The sequence below is a fragment of the Catharus ustulatus genome, chromosome 1, assembly GCF_009819885.2.
Source record: "Catharus ustulatus isolate bCatUst1 chromosome 1, bCatUst1.pri.v2, whole genome shotgun sequence".
In the NCBI taxonomy this organism is placed as follows: domain Eukaryota; kingdom Metazoa; phylum Chordata; class Aves; order Passeriformes; family Turdidae; genus Catharus; species Catharus ustulatus.
In genome coordinates this window covers 92,174,155-92,194,973 of record NC_046221.1, presented here as the reverse complement: position 1 = coordinate 92,194,973, position 20,819 = coordinate 92,174,155, and the positions used below count along the sequence as shown (strand labels likewise).

Below are 20,819 nucleotides of genomic sequence, written 5' to 3'. Positions count from 1 at the left end.
GCTAAGGAAATGGCCTTTCAAGGGACTGAAGCAGACCTTACTTGAACACCACTGTTAGCTTTAGCTAATAATAATGAAAAGAATGCATAAAAACATATGGGTATGCACCTTCTTGAAAAAGACCAGAGATTGCATCAGCCCCACTCCATACTGCAAATAAGAAACAAGTTAACACAACTCTGATGATGTTTGGTTAACATATGTGCATGCAACTAGTGTGAGCTTCTTCCGGCTTGGGATGCTTAAGCAGAGGTCTCTGATTTTAGAAAAAGAAATCTTCTGTTAAATTATCTACCCCTTGCTGTTTTGTTTTCTGTACGAAGTCTCTGAGGGGCACAGGAAAGCTGAGGATCTTGACAAAGGTTAAATCCTTTCACTACTGGGTAATTGTGCAGCTATAATACAACCCCCACTGAAGAAGTTTCCTGTTTTCCATCACTAATCAGGGCAATGATGCTGCATTCTAATTAAATTGGTGCTACGTGGAGTTTACTCTTCACTGTAGCTGCTTCACATTTAGGAGGTAGTTACAACCAGTTTATCCTTTGAAAAAGGAGTAGGCTTTGGGGACAAAGCCCCATTACCAGCAATGAAAACCCAAGGGCTCACTTCCTAGTGCAGTTATAATATGTTGTGCTACCACTGTGCTTCAGCAGCAGCAGTTTTGAAATAGATACGAAGCTCTGCACCACCCACCTATATTTGACTGTGAAACTCTGGATTAAAGCTCACTCTAAGCATCAGCCTGATTTCCTGTGTCTAAATTATATCCATCACTGTCATCTCTAAAGATTGTGATCCTCTGTGCACTTCATCAGGCATTATAATTGAAGCTAATGGAGGACATGTTTGTTGTTGTAAATGGCTTTGAAGATCTTGGTTTCAGCCAGGGTGATGAATTAAGGATGTCAGCTGGGCTAACAGTTTAATTTGCAATGAATTCAGCTAAAATGGATTACTGAAAAAGTGATATTTCAAATTCATATTATTTCACATACTTTAGCAGTAAATGTTTCACCCCTTTTTACTATCTGAGTCCCTAAGCTAGAACTGAAAGAATCAGCAATGACAGCAGTTTCTCAAACACAAGACAAACTTAGGATACTATGAACAGGTGTGAAAAGCCACTTTTCAACTGCAGCAGGGAGTATACCCTCAAACAGTTTATCCCTCAGCTGACTACATTTCTGCCTAATAGCATTTCTGCAAAGCAGCCTGAACATGATAATTAAAGTATTTTATGACAAAAGTCAGAAAGCAACAACTGCAAAGAACTATTCCATAACACAGTTATTTATTAGAAGTATTTGGCTTTTATTTTCCCTGGTGCATTTTCAAATTAATTAAAATAATAAGTTAAGGGGAAAGAAAATTATCTTTAAATAGTAGTGGGTTTTTTTTCCTCTCTCAGGTAATTAGGAGTCAGAAGGAATCCAAAATAACAGCATGATTGTTGAAAATTGCAGGGTAAGGTTGGAAACCTCTAGTGGTCATCGGGTCCAGCTTCACTCATACTCAAACCAGTGCCACCTTAGAACAAATCATTCAGAATTAAAAGAGAAAGGAAATAATTTAAAGCAGAAAGAAAGAAAAAAACAAAATCTTCCTCTATCCTCTTTTGCACCAGAAGGGAAAAAAAAATGCAAGGAAACATTTCCTTGAAACATATAGTTCTTCTGTGTTGTTTGTAAGTATGACCAACCTGGAAAATAGATTAAAGCTGCCACCTTTGGATGACTTGCTTCCTTTTCTGCCTCGATACAGGTAACATTTAGCACAATATGTGGCAAACTCTGACTCAGTTGCCAGCACTGCTCTGCCACACTGCTGGCCAGGAGAGGCTGGGAATGCTGCATGTTCAGCTTCAGTGACAGGGAAAACGCTCCATATCACTCATTAGCAGTCTGCTCCAAGTTAATTAAGGAACCGAGCTGACAGCTGCTGAAGCAGGTTCCACCCCATCTCTTCCTGGGAAAGCAAGGCCTCCAGGGCAGGGCCTGGGCTCTACGGCAAAGAAGAATAGGGTGGGGGAACCTTGCAAGATCTCAGTGAAACCCAGATGACTCATCAGAAAGTAAAACGTTTCTATTTTGGCAAGAGGCTGAAATAGCAGCCCTGGGTTGTGCTGCAGCACAGCAATAAATGACCCTAAGTGCCCGGGACAAACTCCTGTGCACAGTGATATTCCTAACAGCAGGGGCTATTTCACATCTCATTAAGCAAAGGGGTTTACATGACAATTAGCACATTAATTAGCAGCATCTTTTTCACAGGTGAAACTTTGGCTTGAGATTTCAACATTTTTAGACCACTGTTCTGTGAGTGAAAATTAAGGAAGAGTTTATTATGACTCAAGGTGACAAGGACTTACAGGCAGAACTAGCATAGGAGTATGTTCGTCTGAGTACTGAAGGACACTGGAACCTGGTGATGGCCTTTCCCATAACCTGCCTGGAAGGAGGGCCTCTTTGTACAATCTGCACCCTGCCATTCAAAGCCCAGCTCTTGGCATGGGAAATGTACTGGGCTGGCCACTTCACGATCTGACCATAAACCAGGCTAATGTACCACAAAGTCACACAGGGACAAAGCAAAGCCTGGACTTCAAGGAGCAGTAGCTCCCATTCCTCAGCCCCAGCTGCTGACCTGTGTGGCTCCACAATACAAAAATCCCTTTGAGTGTAATTATACAGACATAACACCAAAAAGCAACCCTGCTAACTTCACTGAAAATAGACATCAGCTATAAAAGAATGTTTACTGCCCTAGAGCTTCACATCTTAGATACAGACTTAACAATTTCTTCCAGAGACCGCTTTAAAGAAAGTTGGTACTATTAAGCTGCATGAATATTTCTCTCTGAGGTTTTTGTTCAAAACCATCTTTAATTTCTATTATCTTTTGAGAGAATGGATTTACAAGTATGTAGAGTACTGGAAATTGAATGAAATAAAGAAAAAAATTGGAAACGGGAACATGTTGTTTTCAAGATCAGGTGGATTCTGATAGTCATTGGGTCCATTGCCTATCAGATGCATGTTGCCAACTCACAGGAAACAGTGGCACACTTTGTATACGTTATCCTTCACCTCCTTCAGGTACAGACAGCAAGGAAGCTGTTCTAAACAATTTGGCACTCAAAGTATAGATAAATCACTGTGTCATAGCCTTACCTACAAAATAAATCCAGGCTCAGGAGGAACACCAGATAACTTGTCCTATAATTAGCTTTTAAAAGAGGATAGTTTGTTTCAGAATATGACTTATTTCTTTCATTTATCAGCCTGCCTTGTTTCAAATGGGTACTGTCTGACTGACCTCTAGATACCCTTGCATTTGCTCTGTGATATCCCCAGAATGTCAACTCTTTGATTCTTCATCTTTCATTCCCCAAACATTTCTTATTGGTCACTTCTGGTAGCGGTGGCAGCTGAAGTGGAAGTTTATCCTCTGATAATCTGTACTGCTTTAATGGTTCCAGGCATCCTGAGGATATTTTCCAAGTGTTATGGTGACACCAGCTGAGATCTTGGCAATAGAAAAGTGCTTCACATGTTTATTTTCTAACTTAGTCTCTTGTGTTTTTTCCTGCTTTCCCAACCCTCTGCCACCCCCTTGATTTCTATGGTTTAATGCCTTTTGTTATTACTAGATTCTTAGTTATCGCTTCTCAATATCTTTCTGATGAAAAAGCTTTTGACAAACCTGAGGGCATTCCCACTATGCATCCAAAAATCTCTTAACAGATTTCTCCAAACCTCCAGGTCACATTTGTCTAAAAGCTGAGCAAAAATCCACTCTAAAAGGAACAACAATTGTCATATCTTTTATATATATTTCTCTGTAAACTAGAGAAACTAGGAACTATAGCACATAAATCTTGTAAAATGATCAGCATGTTTCAAACAGTTCTAATACAAAATATAAATACACATAAAACAGGTCACTCGTTTTAGTATGTCTCCAAAATAACATATGCTGGGAAATGCCTATCCTTGTAGCATCACTATCCTCTTTTTTTCCATCAGAAAATGAATCTTGCAGAAGCATGCCTGAAAAAGCAAAATTCTCATACAATTTCAATCACTCACTCAGTGTGTTCATGACTTTTATACAGCTGACTGAACATTTATTATCTCACGTGAAAAAGAAGCTGTGAGTTTGCTCACCTTTGTCACCTGCAGGATCTTTGAAATGCCTCCTCTTCTGTTTCTTCCAAAGAGTACATTTCCGCATCTCCCAATCCATTCCCGAGTCCACTGAACATGCAGACATCAATAAGTTCTGGCCAAGTTATTCTATGTAACTCTGAAGAAAAAGGAGACACTTGCAGATGCTGCAGAAGGTCTTCACTCTCTTTGAAAATTTTCTTTTCTTGGTGGTCTGTCACAGTCAGGTCTCCGGTAGTAAACTGAACAACCTATCCTCCTGGCTCTTCTTTTCTTCTTTTTCTTTTCTGTAAACACATAATCAGGGCTTCAAATCCTTTAGGCATCACAAACTGCATTTCTCTATTGCCCTCTACTGACTGCAGGCTCACGCCGCCTTCCCGGAGAAGCGGCGAGCAACAGATCCGCGGTACGCGCTCCCCGCCGCCCTCCCCCGGATCGATAATGATACACGATGACCAAAAGTCAACACAAATCATTCTATTTTTTCCTTTGTTACAAAACACCAGGCGAGATTTACAGCCTGTTGTCCTGCCATGGTAGCTGCAAAACGCTAAACAACAGACGCAGGAAGCAGTTCCTAACATGGCTCTGCTAACGTGGGCTTTTATTCTTTTTTTGGTGAACAAAAGCCAGGAAAAAGTAGAGACGAATGCGTTCTGCCTTGAAATGCGGATGAATTCATCCCACTGATGCCATAAATACTGTGCCGGGGATCTGAGGGTTGTCTGGTTTTAAGGGTTTGGTCCTGCCAGCACCGGATGCACAGAAATACTGCCTTTTGATGGGAGTTCTGTAGGAAGGAGCTGGTAGAGAGTCGTGAATTTGAGGCCATGGTTTTTGGCCATTTCCCCTTTGTCCCTAGTGCTTTGTTTAGCACATTCAGCAGCACACCCAATATGGGAAAGCCTCATGTAACGGGACCCGGGACGAGGCACATCACTCTGTGTGTGTGGATGGCACTGGGAGAGGCTGTTTGCCCTGCTTTTTGGACAAAGATGATCTATAATGTAAAGAGAACCAGCAAACTAAGATAAAAAAAAGGAATGGCTCAGTGTTGTCTCAGGAGCAGAAGGGAAAAAAAAAAGGGCATAAGCATTTCAGGCGGAGTGGAAGAGACTGAGGGAGACAAAGCACGGATATAAAGAATGTAAGAGTGAAGGTGGAGGGGGGGAATATAAATTAATCATTTGCATTGTGTTAGTCACTGCTTAATAAGTGCTGGTTAATCAGGTCGCTCAGGCACTTGTTCTCACAAGAAAAAGTTAATCCACGGTGCTGGTGCAGATGCTCTGGCCCACCTGCACCACTCCAGGGGCAGGCAGGAGTCAGGTCCCAGCTGCACGCAAAAGAAGAAATCCTTAGCACATTTCCCTCTATCAAGGCAGAAGCTGTGAAAGAACGTGGCACTATCTTGCCTCACCATTCTTCCTTTCTAACCAATTTCCCTAGGGAACAAACACAGACCCATCTCTCAAAAAAGTATTGGAATTATTTTTATCTACTTGTGTTCAAAAAGTACTTTCATGTTCCCGCCCCCCCTCCCTCCCCCAGTATTAATAAATGGGAATAATTCATTTGCCAAAAAAAATCTGTTGAGTGAACACTGGTTGTATTTTGAATAGATATTACGTGACATCCCTGCTCTTCCACTCAGAAAAGGTAGGAGTTCACTCAAAAATTAGAATCAAAAAAGCCAGCAACATAGCAACAAAAATGTAATATTGAAAAGTTAATTGAAAAATTCATTTCATTAAAAAATAGAGTCAACAGAGGCCCTAATTGTACCTATTATGAACATTTCATTAACAAGTCCAGATTTATTGACTGTGCAGTAAAGGTCTCTTAAAGGAAGCCTTGAAATTCCTTTTTGCCTTTGCTTTTCTATTTCTACCGCCCTTGGCTACTCCATATCAGAAAACAAGAAATAATTATATTTATTCAAATTCCTTGATAGAATATCGAAGCCTGCTCAGCTGAATACCTCTCCTAAATGAACACCACTACCAATAGATCAAAGGATAAAAACATCTAGCAAATGAACAGGATGGGGGGAATTAATAAAACATACATCAAATGGTGAAAAGATGAGGGGATGGGTTTGGGGCTTTTCTGGGGGGGGTGGGGGGAGGTTTGGGGGGGATTGTTTTGTTTTTTGGGGTGTTTTTTGTGGTTTTGGTTTTTTTGTTTTGGTTTGTTTTTTGGGTTTGTTTGTTTTTTTTTTTAATGGGAGTACATTTGCAGACTGATAAAGCAAAGTCTGCAGTTGCCAAAATCCACGGAAAAAGCACCTCAGATAGAGAAGGTGACAGAAGAAGCTCAGCACTGCTGAGCATCAGGCACATTTCTGGAGCTGCTGCTGCCGATCGTGCACCTGACAACCCCTCACAGACAAATCTGTGGGGTTTGGAGGTTTAGTTTTGTTTTTTTCCCACCAGAATCACAAAATTGTTACGGTTTGAAGGGGCCTCTGGAAATCATCCAGTCCAGCGCCAGTGCCAAGGCAGGGTCCCCAGGAGCAGGTGACACAGGAACGCATCCACGTGGGTTTGGAATGTCTCCAGAGAAGGAGATCCCATGAGCTCTCTGGGCCTGCCCTCCACGTAAAGCTGTTCTTCCTCACGTTTTTCGCCCTGAAGTAAAAGTTTCCTTTCCTAAGGGAAAAACTTTCCACAGGGCCGGGGACACAATCGGCTCCCGGAGCGAGGCGGGTGTCGCGCTCCGAGCAGGCTCGGACTATGCTGAGCTGAGCTGGGCTGGGCTGGGCTGGGCTGGGCTCCCCCGGGCCCTCCGGCTCCCCCAGCCCCGGGCCCACAGGCGGGGCGCGCTGCCCTCCAGCGCCAGCCCTGCCCCGAGCCCGGGGCCCGGCCCGGCCCGGTACCCTGGTGCTGCGGCCGCGGTGCCGCCGGGGCCCGGCCAAGCGCTGCACACCGCCCGCCTTCCCTTCCCTTGCCTTCCCTTCCGGCGGGGCGGGCGCTCGGCGCCATGGGGCGGCGGCGGCTGCTGGCGGCGGCGGAGCAGCTGGCGGGGGTCTGCCCGGGACAGGCGCGATTCCTGCTGTAAGGAGTCGCGGCGGGGCGGGGCCGGGCGGTGGGAGAGCCCGGCGGTGACGCGCGGGATGTCCCCGGCTGTGCCGGCGGCCCCCCTGACGCTTTCCCTCTCTCCCGCGCAGGTGGATGCTCCGCAGTTCCCGAGGCGAGTGAGGGGCCCCGGGTGCAGGCCGTACAGCCGGGGCTGGAGGAGGGGGGCTCCGGAGCCGGACTTCCCAGGATCCCGGCGCGCTCCAGCGGAGGCTCCTGCCGTGGGAGAGCAGCGCAAGGACAGGAGCGTGGGAATAATGAGTGGATGAATGAATGAATGCCGGCTCGCCCTTTCCCTCCCCTCACCCCTGCACTGCCCCCGCAGGGCTGTGTTTCGGGGCTGCCGGCAGCAGTGCGGAGCTCGCCAGGAAGCGGGGCCAGGTGTCCCTCGGGGGTTTAGGGAGAGGCGCCCGAGTCCAGCTCCGGCAGCAGGAGCTCATGAGGCAGGTGCCAGGAGCGAGCCTCTTACTGGGTCTGAAATTTATCTCAAAGCGTTTCTTCATTCTAACCTGTGGTCGTGTCATCTTCTCACACTTAATATGGGCCAACAGCTTTACAAGGCTTTGTTATCCCTGATCTGGTAGAAGATTGTGCCTACATGGGGCTCTTTGCAGAATTGTGAGTCTCTGTTGCTAAAGAGTTTTAGCAAGGAATTGCGTTTTTTCAAGAAAATCTACAGTTATGTATATTGTAAACTTGTGCCATGCATTAACTTAGTCTGAATTGTGCTCAGCTGAGCACATTCTGGTGCTCAGCTTCCTCTTGTGTTCTAGTGTTATCTTAAACACAAAAACACTTAGATACTTAGGTAATGTTAAAATTGAAACACACCATTTGAAAGTTTGCTTATACAACATAGTTATTTCATCCTTTTGCCTTTATTTATCTGTAGCTAATGAACATGGATTAGAAAGGATATGTCCTTACTGCTTCCAGTTCCTGGTTCCTGACAGCTACCGGGTGCGCCTCAAACCAAAGATGAAAGTGACTCCACAGATAGAGAAAGTCCTTAAACGCGAGGCAAAGAATCATAAACTTAACATGAAACAGACAAAGCTTTTGAGAAAGTACAAGGAGTCAAGAAGTGTTCTGGTAAGGACATTTATTTGCAACTGACAAGTACATGATATTCCCTAAATTTCATGTCCCTATTTCAGGGACACGATTCAGAAACCTTTTTCTTAGAAGAAGAGCCCACACATTTCTTTGTTACGAGCATAAGACTCTTCCTTTCTTTTTGGAATAACTTCTATGCATAAATGACATTTTAAAAATCTGCCTTCCACAATAGATAGATCATGAATGCAATGACAAGACCAGTAAGCTTTTCTCTGCAAAAAAACCTTGTGACCCTACATGTTAGAGAAGCTACACAAGCATCTAATTTACTGCCTTTGTTTCAGTTTATCAGTTGTTAAGCAAATATGTTTTGACACAAGCTTTACTTCATGTATTTCACTAGCCTCTTCTGGCTACATCAGATTGTTATTACCATCTGAATTAATAGAATTTCTTAACATTTATCTGACTATTACTGCTTATAGGAAGTCTTTAGAAACTAAACCACAGAGGTAATTTCAACAAGTTGATGTTTTTCTTGAGGCCTGTTATTTTTCCTAAAAGTACTCGGGAGCATGACATTTAATTACTGTTGGAAGAATAATAGCATACATTTAATCTAGTGTTGCCAAGGTATGTACTGTTTTTAAAACACGTTATGTGAATGGTTGTAATAAATGAGACAGCACCCTACCATGACCAGCAGTTTCTGGCACACTTGGAATTTTCTTGGATAAGAGTCTAGTGGTTTGAGGAGTAAATTTTTTGAAACCAAGAATTACTAGACTTAATAAAAAAAATTTAAACTGAGGAAATGTCACCAAGGTTCTTGGCTGTCAGAGCAAAATAAGATGCTTCATAAAGGCACTCTCCCCAAACTGTAGGTCACAGTTGAGCTTCAGAAAGAACATCTAAAAAGGTTCTTCACCCAGAGGGTGGTTGGGCACTGTAACAGGCTCCCCAGGGAAGGGAGTCACAGCACCAAGGTTGACAAGAGTTCAAGAAGCATTGGAACACTCTCAGGCACATGGTGTGATTCTTGGCATGCTCTGTGCTGGGCCAGGAGCTGAAATTTGATGATTTGATGCATGTGGGTCCCTTCCAACTCAAGATGTTCACAAATGTTGAGGGTACATTAAGAACTGCGTCTTTAAGCAACTGATGAACAGAGCAGTGTTCTCTGAAATGATGATGGGCTCTTAGACTTATCATGTGGTTAGAGAGTGTTTGTTAGGGACACACTGTGCATTCATATGAGTAGTTTAAAATTCTGTTTAAATAGTCCAGTTTAAACTCCAGGTAATACTTTGATCTTGGTACGTAATTACAGTTTGCTGTACTTGTGTTTTGTTCAGTTTGAATTTATCCTGTGGTTTATGATTTAAGTGTTTCTTATTTCAAGTCTTTAAAATGCTGTCAGCAACTGGCAGCTTTCAGAATTAGCGATGTAGATCCCTGTAATCTAATACCTGAGACTTGTGCAAATGAAAATTTCAGCGTGGTTGGAAATTAAAGCAAGCAACAGTGTGACAGGTTGAACCTTTGAGAACTTTCTAAGCAAGTAGAACTTGATTTTAGATTGCTTCTGCGATAAAAAGGCATATAACATAGGGACTGTTTCAGGACTTGAAACATTTTTGGAGTTAACTGCTGATCCATTTCAGGGAATGGAAATTAGCTGTGAAGTGCTATGTAATTCCTGCACTGTAAAGTGGTCACCTCCATTTATATTCTGTGCACCACAAGATGCTGAGTTTGTTTCCCATCTGTATTTCATTTAGAAGAACTAAAAATACATCAATACCTGAGCACTAAAATAGTTAATGCTATTTCTTTTTTTTTAGTTCGTTATGCTGACAAAATATAATGTCTAGAGGAAGTCAAAACACTTAAGTAAAAATGTTTCATTTCAGCATCTCTAAATGTAATTTTTAATAAAACTATCTGAATTTAGTTAAATTGACACACTTTGAAATGAAGAATGGTTTGGTATAGATGTCTTCAAAGCTGCTTAGACATTTTTGTGACAGTCTTTTGAGTATGTTATTTTTAACCAGAAGCATCACGTAACTGATTTTTTGTCAGTCTAATTGGTGCCTCAGAAAGCTGTCTGGGTGTATTACTTTCGTATCTCTTAGTGTGAGTAGTTGCCATGGCAGTAGGGGATATCAGGAATGCCTGACAGTCTCTGTAACTGGTTGATGTGATTGGTTCTGATGCACCTCTCAGCTTGGTGTGCTGCTGAAATTCCCTGCAGCCTAGACGTGCACAGAGAGAAGAGAAAGTGCCCTTTGTTTAGAACATCCTCCTTATTGTAGTAAGTACTTTTGCCCTAATACAAAGCCTCACCTTTGTTCACTGAGACTTGCTGTTTTTAGTGAAATGGATGACCGGATTTGAGAGTTTGGTAGTTTAAATATTTTATCCCAAGATTCCATGGAAAGTGCACAATGTACAGTATTTCATGATTATAAGCCACACCATTTTGACTAAAATTTTGGTCCAAACCCAAAGTGCGGCTTATAATCAGATGCGGCTTATATATGGACAAAGAACAAAAAGTTGCTGTTTTAGTTTGGAGGACAGGTGTCTGCTGAGAAAGGCAGGAACTTCTCTTTGAAATGGAGAATGTAAACCCCCTCCCTCCAAATTACTATAATTTTGAAATCAAGGGGCTTTCAGGCAAAGATATGGGAATTAGGAATAACAGTTCTTTTCTAGGGAAATTAAAATAGAAATACAGTACTACAAAGAAACAAACTCCAAACCCTGACAAAGTCAGAGTACAACCTGACACCCCGTCAGGCAGGGTGTTGGTAGCAGTCCCATTAAATGGTGGCTGCATCCTCCTGTAGTGACAGATGTGATTCAGTTGGAGCAGTGCTCCTGCACAAGGCGCAGTTTCCCTCTGGAGGTCCAGTGGTGTTGTGGAGAAATCCGGTTTTCCTCTGGAGTCCAGTGGAGAAAGGGGCTACCTTAGTGTCCCAAAACCTCTGTTTTTATCTTGGTAAGAAATGTTGGGCTCTTCCCCCTGGCTGGAGCAACTTCCAATGGGATGCAGTAATTTTATCAGTCCCACAGTGGGACTCAATGGGCCATTAGCAGAAAATGACTCCCGGAGGAAGGATGGGTTGTGAAAAGATAAAGAACAATGGCCTGCCTGGTTTCAGTGGATGGCCCATTAGCAGAATATCTCCCGCAGAGATAAGGATCACTGCCCCCACCCTCAACAGATGGTGATAGAATAGATACCTTTTATCACACTCTGTATTGTAACATGCTGCTTATAATCAGGTGTGGCTTATATAGGGACAAAGAATGAAAAGTTGCTGGCACCTGGAAGTGTGGCTTATGCTCAGTGCAGCTTATAATCGTGAAATTACTGTAACTTCTTCGGGGGTTGAATATGCTAATGACTTTAGATGACACAGAAAGTGACATTTTTTGGCCAAATTTCTAATACATAGGAGGAGTACTTTGTAAACGCAGTGTATCTTGTACACTCAAAATATGATTTGCCCAGTTCAGGTGCTCTTTCATCTGTTTTGATGGGGTTGTTCTCAATATTTCACTGTACAATATTACATTCAGTGGTGGGGGTCTCCTGAAATTAGTTTGTTGGGAATTTGAGTAATTTCTAGATAAACCCAAAGGATGTGTTTGGCTTAAGAAGCCTGAATTAAAATGCAAGTTACAAAGTGTATGTTACTTTTTAGTATCTCATGTTTTACTTAAGCAAATATTTAATTTGTGTCATGGTATTTGGAGAACAGTTTGAATAATTCTTCTAACGGCTTTATAATATAAAGGTGGAAAGACTGAAAGGCAGCTTGACATTTACTTTCTTCTCTCCATAGCTGGTTACTTGCAAATCTTGCAACAAAACAACAAGACATTATGGTAAAAGCAGGGATTTTCTGACTACCAGAATACAAAATTGTGGCACTCCAGGTATCAAATTTAGCCTGAAGACACCAGATGTAAAAATTCAGTCTACAAAGAAAATGACACCTGTAAGCTGCAGTAGCTTGGGATCTAAAGGGAACAGTCCCTCATCACTTTCCAGGTATCTCTTTCTTTCCTATTTAAAGCAGCCCTTTGCCAAGTACAGTGTATTACATCTTGGTAATTTTAGATCAGTCATTTAATAAAGTTTAAATTGATAACTGTGTATTTCTCAGTTGATGTGGTGGAAGAGATCAATTTTAACTTTCCAACCTTTAAAATCAGAGATTATAATGAAAAGCCACTGTGTGCAAAGAATGCCCAGTTACATTTGTGTCATTAATGCAAAATATCTGTCCTAAAATTTGCATGACAAAGTAACACTGCTGACTGCTCACTTGCACATAAAAATACACTATTTCTCTTCGATATTTTTTTGTCAAATTGTATATGTGTGCATTCACAGTTACTTTATGCTAATTTAGATTTCTCCCCTTTAAGACATTTGAATTTTTTGTTTTTTAGGATACGTGAATCTGGACAGTCAGCAACCAACTCTGCTTCCAAGACTCCCCGAAACTCCAAATTTCACTTTTCTAAGCTAAAACGGATGCTTGACCTAGAAGAAAAAGAGAAAAGCCAGAAGGCAGATTTCAAAACCTTTTTGACTTTACTTTAGTTATATATTACTTCAAAGTAATAAAGATTACAGCAATAAATATTGCTCCAGTTCTAGTAAATCAACAAAGTGATTTCTTTAAAACTCAGGCTAACATCCTGTACCTTGTGGAAGCATAGACCATGTTTTTTAGAAGGAAGCTCTGTTTCTAAGGGGAATGATTATCTGCCAGAGGAAGTTGAGAAGATAGCCAGTTAACATGCTTGGAAATCTTGAACCATGTTTTGCAGTTTCTGATGCCCCAAGAATTAAAAGCCAGGATTTGTCCTTTGAGAAAGGTGATGATGGTCCCACCAAGACCATTTAATTGTCAAGGTCAAAGATTTTCAATATATATTTGGCACAGAGATCAGAGAGGACAGTGTTAAGTCACTGTTCAGAACTGAGGTTATAGCCTGTCCTACTTGCAGTCTGCAGTGACAATTCTGCACATGGTGTTTCACATTTCCCTCCTGAAAAATACAGCCCATTAGTTAATAACATTTACTTTATTGGATTTAAAAGTCTGTATTTTCCTTTCCTTTTGTTAGTTTAATGAATAGTTTACTTTAAGTGCCTTCAGACTCAGTGAATACTGCTTAAGAAATAGGATCAGCAAATAACTTGGACTGGGAAGCAGTCCAGGGCAGGGGAGAATAGTTCATTGTAAACTGCACTTAAGAGTCTCAGAGATTGGCACGTAACCTTTTTATATCTCCTGTTCTCTTGCACAATAACTGAAGGGTGCACTGCTCTTTGTCTCTTATGTACGTGTAGGATAAAATGAACTGCCATTCTTTAATCAAAATACAAACTTGGAGAGTTGCCTTTTTCAGCAGAACTTGGCATTAATTCACCTGTTGCTGTACTTACAATCCAGTCCTGGAAAAATACTTCATTTTGTTGACGGAAAATGTGCATTGCACAAAAGTATTTGAAAATACAAATTTCACAATAAATTTTCTTATTAAAAGTGCACACATTAGGTACTGCTGTGCTTCCCATGAAGCCAATGTGGAACCAGCACAGGCATCTGCTGTGTTTTATGGTGCCTCAACATTAATGTGTTTGTTAGATCAAAGCACATTTCCTTGCTCTCCCTGTTTACAGTGCTTCTTACACAGCAACTTGTGGTCTCAAGAGTGCATTCCTTTTGGATAAAACTACAGAGAAGGGATAGAAGACATGAAGGGGGGAGCACAACCAGTGTGCAGAATAAGCTAATGGGTGACCTAGCCACATGATCACAAGTGAGCTTGTCTAAACTACACATTTCCAAAAATATTTTGTAGTTGTAGGCACTGAACTACAGGCATTCTGCACAACAAGTGTATGTACCTTTGCAGCACATTCTTTTTTTAACAGAGATAGAGCCTTGTCATGTTCCCAAAAACATCTTTTTTTTCCTTTGGAATTACCAGAGTTGTCAGATATGTCTAGTTGTTGGTAAAACACACTGTGAACTATTAGACTTTATTCTAGTAAATAGGGAAAGAATTAATTCAGTACATGCCTTTTCTTGTTTTACAAGTGTGCTTAAAAATGCTGCGTAGAAATAATCTCCAGTGCTTTTACATTATCCCTAAGCCTTTAATAGAGTCTGTTTTTTTGTTAACTAGACTTCTACAGTTAGTATATTGGAAGACACACACACATATCTATAAATGTATCTCCATATATAATGTAAGTAGGTATATACTTACATATCCACACATCAGAGGCTTATATGCAGACATATATTACATATATGCATGTCATGCACTCTTACCTTCAGGATATATTACCTTCCTGTACTTGATGAAACACTGAAGGCTTTTGGCTGTGAGAGACTTGCTGAGCTCCCCTCCAAACCACTGCCAGGCCACATTACTGGCTTGTGTTTGAAGAGCTGGAAGAGCAACTTGAGAGAGGAAATGCCTTCAGTGATTTCAGAGAGGGCAGAACTTCAGCCAGACTTTGTAAAGCAAAAGCAAGAAGGTCTCTGTTAAGCATATAGCCCTGCAAAGAGGCATGTGATTAGAGAGTGTTACTTCCCAGCTCACACAAATTCTACTGGGCAATGCTGTGTGTATCACTGGCAGTACTTGTGTCATAACACATTGAAAATATTATAGAAGTGCATCTTAAAATAATCATCTCAACTAAATTTACAGTTCTAGAGGTAGGACCTCAGACCCTTTAATGCACTGCTTCCTCACTGAAAACGGTCACACAAAATACAGGGAGTAATAAACCTCAAAATTAGTATCAAGCATTTCCGCAACATCATCACTGAGATGAGATCTTGCTTGATCCTGAGTATAGAGAGCAGTTTACATTAAAGACATTTCCCACTATGAGACTGAGAAGGCAAGCAATGAATAATAATTTCCAAAGATGTTTTTACAACAATGTTTTATTAAATATGAAAGAGCGTACATATAGGTGTAATTCTGAGGACATAAATTACACAAGGATTACAGGTTCTGTCAGAAAAGCACAATAATGAAACATCTTTACATTTCAAACTTTTCTTGTTAGCTTTTAACAAATAAGTCTATTTCTCTTGCAAACAAGTAATGAGTGCTATTGAACTTTTGCAAATTCCCACAAAAACATCATGCTTAGTAGAATACTTCAACTATTGTAAATATGAAATCAGAATTAGATTCCTAAATAGCACGATGGAAGAGATTTACTATTTAATCAAGATAAATGACACACTGAAATAGGAGCCGAGACAAAATTGGTCATTTATTGGAAAAAAATTCCTCTTCAGACACTATGTTTGAGTCTGCTTTCTTTACTTGCAGGAATAATCACTGTGATTAAATGTAATGAGCAGGACTGGCCTAAATATTTGTAAATGTAGCCATCAAATTTTAGACGTGCTGGTTTTCACTGATTTTCCCACTGAAGAAACCCCACACCCACAGATCTATTTCCTTATGTTTCAAAAGGCTCTTCTGCAAAGGGCCAACCAAGCCTATGATTTCCACATCCTCCATGGTCATCTGCACTGCCGGCTACTGCATCTTACGTACGTGTTTAGGTTCATCATCGACTCATCAGACTGAGTTACCACTGACTTATGAGAGCAGAACTAGTCTGTGCAAGTCCTTTTTTAAACTTCAGGTAAACAGGAATGTGATTTCATTGTAATGAAAGCTCTCAATTTGACACTCGGAAGACTACTCGGATAAAATACATAATAAGCATGTGGTTTGGGTTGTGTTGCTAGGGATTATCAGAGGTGTTTTAATATATTAATACAAACATTAATAGAGTGAATCAGACAAGCTAATATTATTGCAGGCTGTTGTCTTATTTCCAAAAGAAGTAATGAAACATAATTTCAAAGAATGGTAATTTTTGTAGCTAAGGACTTCACATTTATTTTTAAAACCACAAAAATGGGGTAGTATTCCTGATATCTTTCAAAACATTCTGCAAAAAACACAGCTTGAGCCTGCAAACACTAGAGTATACAAGCAGTCCCAGTGACCTCCAAGGTAAGCATTCTCACATGGCAAAGTGCTGCAGGAATCTTTTTGCTTTTTTTCAGAGAATGCTTAATAAAAGTGCAATATAGTGAAGCAAATAATCTAATTAGTATGCCTTTATTATTAGATGAAAAATATTCAGATATTTTATAATTGTGCCTTTTGTAGGGCAGGCATTCTGGTTTGCCTAAAGCCAGACCACGTTAGAAGAGGTAGGCAGGTTTTGCCCACACATTTTCTTTCCCAGGATGGCAACACCCCAAAGCAATTCTGTGGTACAATCCCACATACAGATAAAACATTGTGCTGCCCAGTCTCGCAGTTTTTTCTGTTTTGACAGAAGCTTGACGTGGTTTGCTTTACCTTTCCATCCAGGCATGTTCTCCCTCTTGTCTCCTCGACACCCTACCCTTTCCCACCCAGCCTCTTTTCTTCCTGAGATGTCAGAAGTACGTACATTAAGATTTGGAACCTGAGAATTTGGAGGTATTTTTTGACACTACAGGGCTGCATCTGTACTGTACCATGCTATCTCCTGCTATACTATTACAGTTACAATATACATTTCCTAACTACTTGATACCTGATGCCTTTCCCATGTAAATAAAAAAAAAAATCCAGCACACCATTCAGCCATTAATATATGACACTTGCTCTAAGAGTGACCTTTGCCTTTTACAAGTCCTCTTTTCCAAACAAATATTGAAGGATCATTTCCAAAACTCCAGCTATGAAAAACTCCTTGAAATAAACAATTTCACAGTAAAAGAAAGAAAAATATATCTAGAAAATAACACTCTCTCAAAATTAAAACTTATATACATCAAGAGAAAGTTGAGGTTTTTTCCTCATTCTTTTATCAGTTCTACATTACCTGTAGATAAGCAATGTTATTATTAGGAGTTATGAATAGGAAAAACAAATCCAGTGAAATAAGTGTTGTCTGTTTTCTAAAACCTTTGAGAGATCAAGAAAATACAGCAGTCAACTTTATTATTGTAACTAATTTCAATTCAGGCAGCAAAAGACTGTTTAACCTTAATTCCCTATGATTCTGAGTATCCAATATAGATCTTTCAGTGCAGTCTAATAAGCCTTGTTACTGCACTTATAATCACCTCTGGGCACAAATTAAGTTTTCTATGGATGGAATTCAACCATTAACTCACTATTTATGCTTCTTGTTTTATAATTTGTTTTAGAATTATTAATAGATTAGGCTGGTTTACTATTCACCACAAATTTGGTGCTAATTCTTTAGCAAAACTGAGCTTTAACTGCAACTGCAATGCACATCCATGTGTGTAAGAATTCATGTGATGAGTTTAACGTACCAGAACAGAAATATTTAAAACATTAAAATTGTATCAGAACATTTTCTTATCAAGAACCTACACTGAAATATGTCAGTAAGTGTTATTTAATTTTGCATATTAAAGAATTGAAATCCTCTGGATTCAATACAGTCAGCTTTTTTTTTCCTATGGAATGGAAAATTGCCACTCAAAACTTTGAAATTTTTGGACATCTAGTGAGCTCTGATAACTATTTTGAGCACTCCTATTTTTCAGTCAGAATTTTTTAAGCAATCAGTATTCTACATTGCATGCTATGGACTGCTGTATCAACAGCTTGTATTTCTATCTTTTCAGGTTTTTTCCCAACTTAACTGCGGTTTAATTCATGGCAACTTCTACAAAAAAAACGTAACTGGACTGAGATACTTATGTCCAAGTGTATCTATTTTAAAGAGAATGATTATCTCCATTCACATGCTACAAGTATTCTAGTGATTAACCCTGTAGAAGCCAGTAACAAGTGACAGATAACAACCTTGAACAATTTCACTCCAGGACTATTTTGAATTATTGTGGGTTTTGAAAAGAAAGAACAGCTTTTTGTAAAAAAATTTGCTTTCATGTGGGACATATTGAACTTGTAAACTGTGAACTTAACTGGTACAAAACAATGCCTGACAAGTGCAAAACCATGAAAAAATGCAATCATTAATTACTCCTATGATATATTCAACTCAAAACACTTGCAGCCCGGGTTTTTAAGGTCACCGAAATGCCAAAGGTACAGGCAGACATTTTTAAAATCATTCAATGATTACACAGCTCATATCGATGGATTGAAAAGCCGGGAATTTCTGGAAATGTGCTAAATGCCTGTCTGTATCTTTAAGTTTTTAAGTGAACTTAAAAGTTGATGCATAGGATGGACACAGGGTTTTTCACAAATTCAGCTGTTCCCAGACAAATACCACATTCATGCCATGCAACAGAGTTTTTTAACTGGGCAATACTTTTCTGCTGTTTGACTTGTACACAGGCCTGAACAGTCTCCTCCTGTTGTGTGAGAAAAAGACAATCAAGATTTAGAAATATTTGCTGGAGTGGGTGAAGGTGGGGAGGTGGTAGCCCATGCTGGCCTCCAGGACTTCTCAGTGGAAGAGGATGTACGGTACAGCTGTATCATGTTGCATGTACGGATGGTACAATGTCAAAACTTTAATAATGGGCGCTTAGCAATTGAGATCGTTTAGAGAATGACCTTTCAATTTAATTAAAACTGTAAAATGGCTTCACATTTCTGGGATTAACCTTTTTAGATGGAAACAGATGTTCCAGAAAGGGATTAGATTACAAATGAATGGTCCCTCGATTTAGAAACTAAGCAGCTGTAAAAAGCTACAATTTCAAAACATAATTAAACTGGTCAATTCAATTGTTTCTACATGCTGACTTCTAAATAATAGAAAAATATTGCAGTATTTTGAGTCATTTGAAGATCTGCTCAGTGTAACATGATTAATATTTTCCAATAAAAAATTGGTTGTTAGCATTTACTTCAAAAAAACCCACGTTGTTTTGGAAATGGGTAATTTAAATGTAATGGACAGTAAGATCACTTTTAACTTTGCATTAAATTGCATCGGCCTTCTTGCAAACATAAACCTGTGATTTCCACATTTCACTCCCTCACTAGCAACGGAAATGTCTCAAGTTAGAATTATGTTTTGATTATATGTTGATCTACGTTAAATACAGGGTACATAAGAAAAAGCTTTGTATGTTTTTTAACAGGGCACCCAACTAAAATCTTTACAAAAGATAATTATTCATTCTTCCATGTAACAGACACAGATGCCACTTTTATAAATGTACCCTTATGTTCACTCGCCAATAAAATAGTAAACAAATCAACCTTTTAAACCATTTTTTATAAATTATTAAAGTATTTTTACTGACACTCTGCAACAATATACAAAAATAATACTACAAGAGTACCAATCGGTCTGGCCTACCCCGCATTTCACAGGAAAGCAAAGGTTATAGGGGGATGTTTGGTAATCAATCATCACTGTAGATGTCTCCTGCAAACGGTAGGTGTACGTGGCTGCCTGTGACGTTGGGAAGTCGAGAGAGATCAGGCAGGTTCTGGATGCGTGACCTGAGTTCTTTCCGTACTTGGGACACTCTGGCTAACTTGCGTTTGTACTCCTGTAATGCAGAAGAATTCAATGAGTTTTTTTTGCTATTACCGTCCCTACTATTTACTGCACCTGTGATTTTCCATACTAATTATTCTTTCTCCAAGGAGCCTTTAACAGGTGAGAACCCAGAGATCTGGGTATTTAGGAAGCAGAGGTATCAGCTCTAGCATTTTCCCAGCAATGGACTTCAAAAGCATAGCCATGGGTTTATTTTGCTTTGAATTCTAACAACATAAATGCTAAACAAGGAAGACATCCCAGCTAACATAACCACAGGCTTTTCTCCATGTAACTAGGAGAATGGGATTATTCTTAAAACTTAATTAAGGACAGTCGTTGAACGTATTCTACTATCAATAACAGAGGCTAGAAGGATAAACTTACTGATGTCAAAGAAGTTACTTTCATCTCATACTGCTGAAATATTAAAACCAACCAAATATCCACTAACTAGATCTAATAGGTCCCACCAAGCTGACCAATGCTAAGTATTTTAACTTTTACAATAAAAAAATGCCATTTCCTCAGTACATTTACAGATTTATCCCTGGGTTTTCAGGAACTTTTTAAATTAGGAACTTAGGATTCCATATTGTGTTGGAATACACATCAAACCACTCAAAATTGATATATTTCATGATGAGTCACTTTTCACTTGAAACAACATTATATAATAAAGTCTAACATTGTAAATCAGTGCACTAGAATATAGTCAGCAGTCTCCTCTAAAGAAGATGAAACATAATGAAGAGGAATATCAGCTTCTATAGAATGAAAACAGTTGTTCCAACATATAAGAAGATTAGCCTATAATTTACAGTTGTATTTGAATTTCAAACACTTAGAAAGTGTGGAAAGCAGAAGAAACTATGCACTAGCAGACAAAGCAGTGCTTTATAAAAAAATACCACAATTCAAATACCACAC

At 39.8% G+C, this 20,819-nt stretch overlaps 2 protein-coding genes and 1 long non-coding RNA gene across 6 annotated transcripts in view; 1 reads left to right on the top strand and 2 right to left on the bottom strand.

Moving 5' to 3' along the window:
* The window catches only part of LOC116993182, a 95,730-nt gene extending 91,021 nt beyond the window's left edge, over positions 1 to 4,709 (bottom strand). For 2 of the 4 annotated variants that reach the window (XR_004417209.1, XR_004417210.2), the window contains exon 1: positions 4,170 to 4,709. This is a non-coding gene — a long non-coding RNA (uncharacterized LOC116993182). The remainder of the gene's footprint in view (positions 1 to 4,169) is intronic. The other 2 variants (XR_006162934.1, XR_004417212.2) reach the window with 2 other exon arrangements.
* A 2,434-nt stretch (positions 4,710 to 7,143) lies between these two features.
* On the top strand, positions 7,144 to 12,982 carry C1H18orf21 (chromosome 1 C18orf21 homolog). Its single transcript, XM_033078070.2, has 5 exons — positions 7,144 to 7,228; positions 7,342 to 7,364; positions 8,142 to 8,341; positions 12,166 to 12,374; positions 12,779 to 12,982. Exons 1-5 carry the CDS (start codon positions 7,155 to 7,157, stop codon positions 12,930 to 12,932), a joined length of 660 nt encoding a protein of 219 aa, XP_032933961.1. The 5' UTR covers positions 7,144 to 7,154; the 3' UTR covers positions 12,933 to 12,982.
* Positions 12,983 to 15,288: 2,306 nt separating this feature from the next.
* The window catches only part of RPRD1A (regulation of nuclear pre-mRNA domain containing 1A), a 45,138-nt gene continuing 39,607 nt past the window's right edge, over positions 15,289 to 20,819 (bottom strand). The window contains exon 7 of the mRNA XM_033053301.2: positions 15,289 to 19,899. Within this exon, the coding sequence (XP_032909192.1) occupies positions 19,750 to 19,899 (150 nt within the window). The 3' untranslated portion in view covers positions 15,289 to 19,749. The remainder of the gene's footprint in view (positions 19,900 to 20,819) is intronic.

Bases quoted from the DNA above. Each gene is read 5' to 3' on its own strand.
- C1H18orf21 (XM_033078070.2), top strand. From the start codon at position 7,155: ATGGGGCGGCGGCGGCTGCTGGCGGCGGCGGAGCAGCTGGCGGGGGTC. The intron at 7,229-7,341 runs GTAAGGAGTCGC...TCTCCCGCGCAG, and splicing joins GGACAGGCGCGATTCCTGCT to GTGGATGCTCCGCAGTTCCC. The intron at 7,365-8,141 runs GCGAGTGAGGGG...ATTTATCTGTAG, and splicing joins GATGCTCCGCAGTTCCCGAG to CTAATGAACATGGATTAGAA.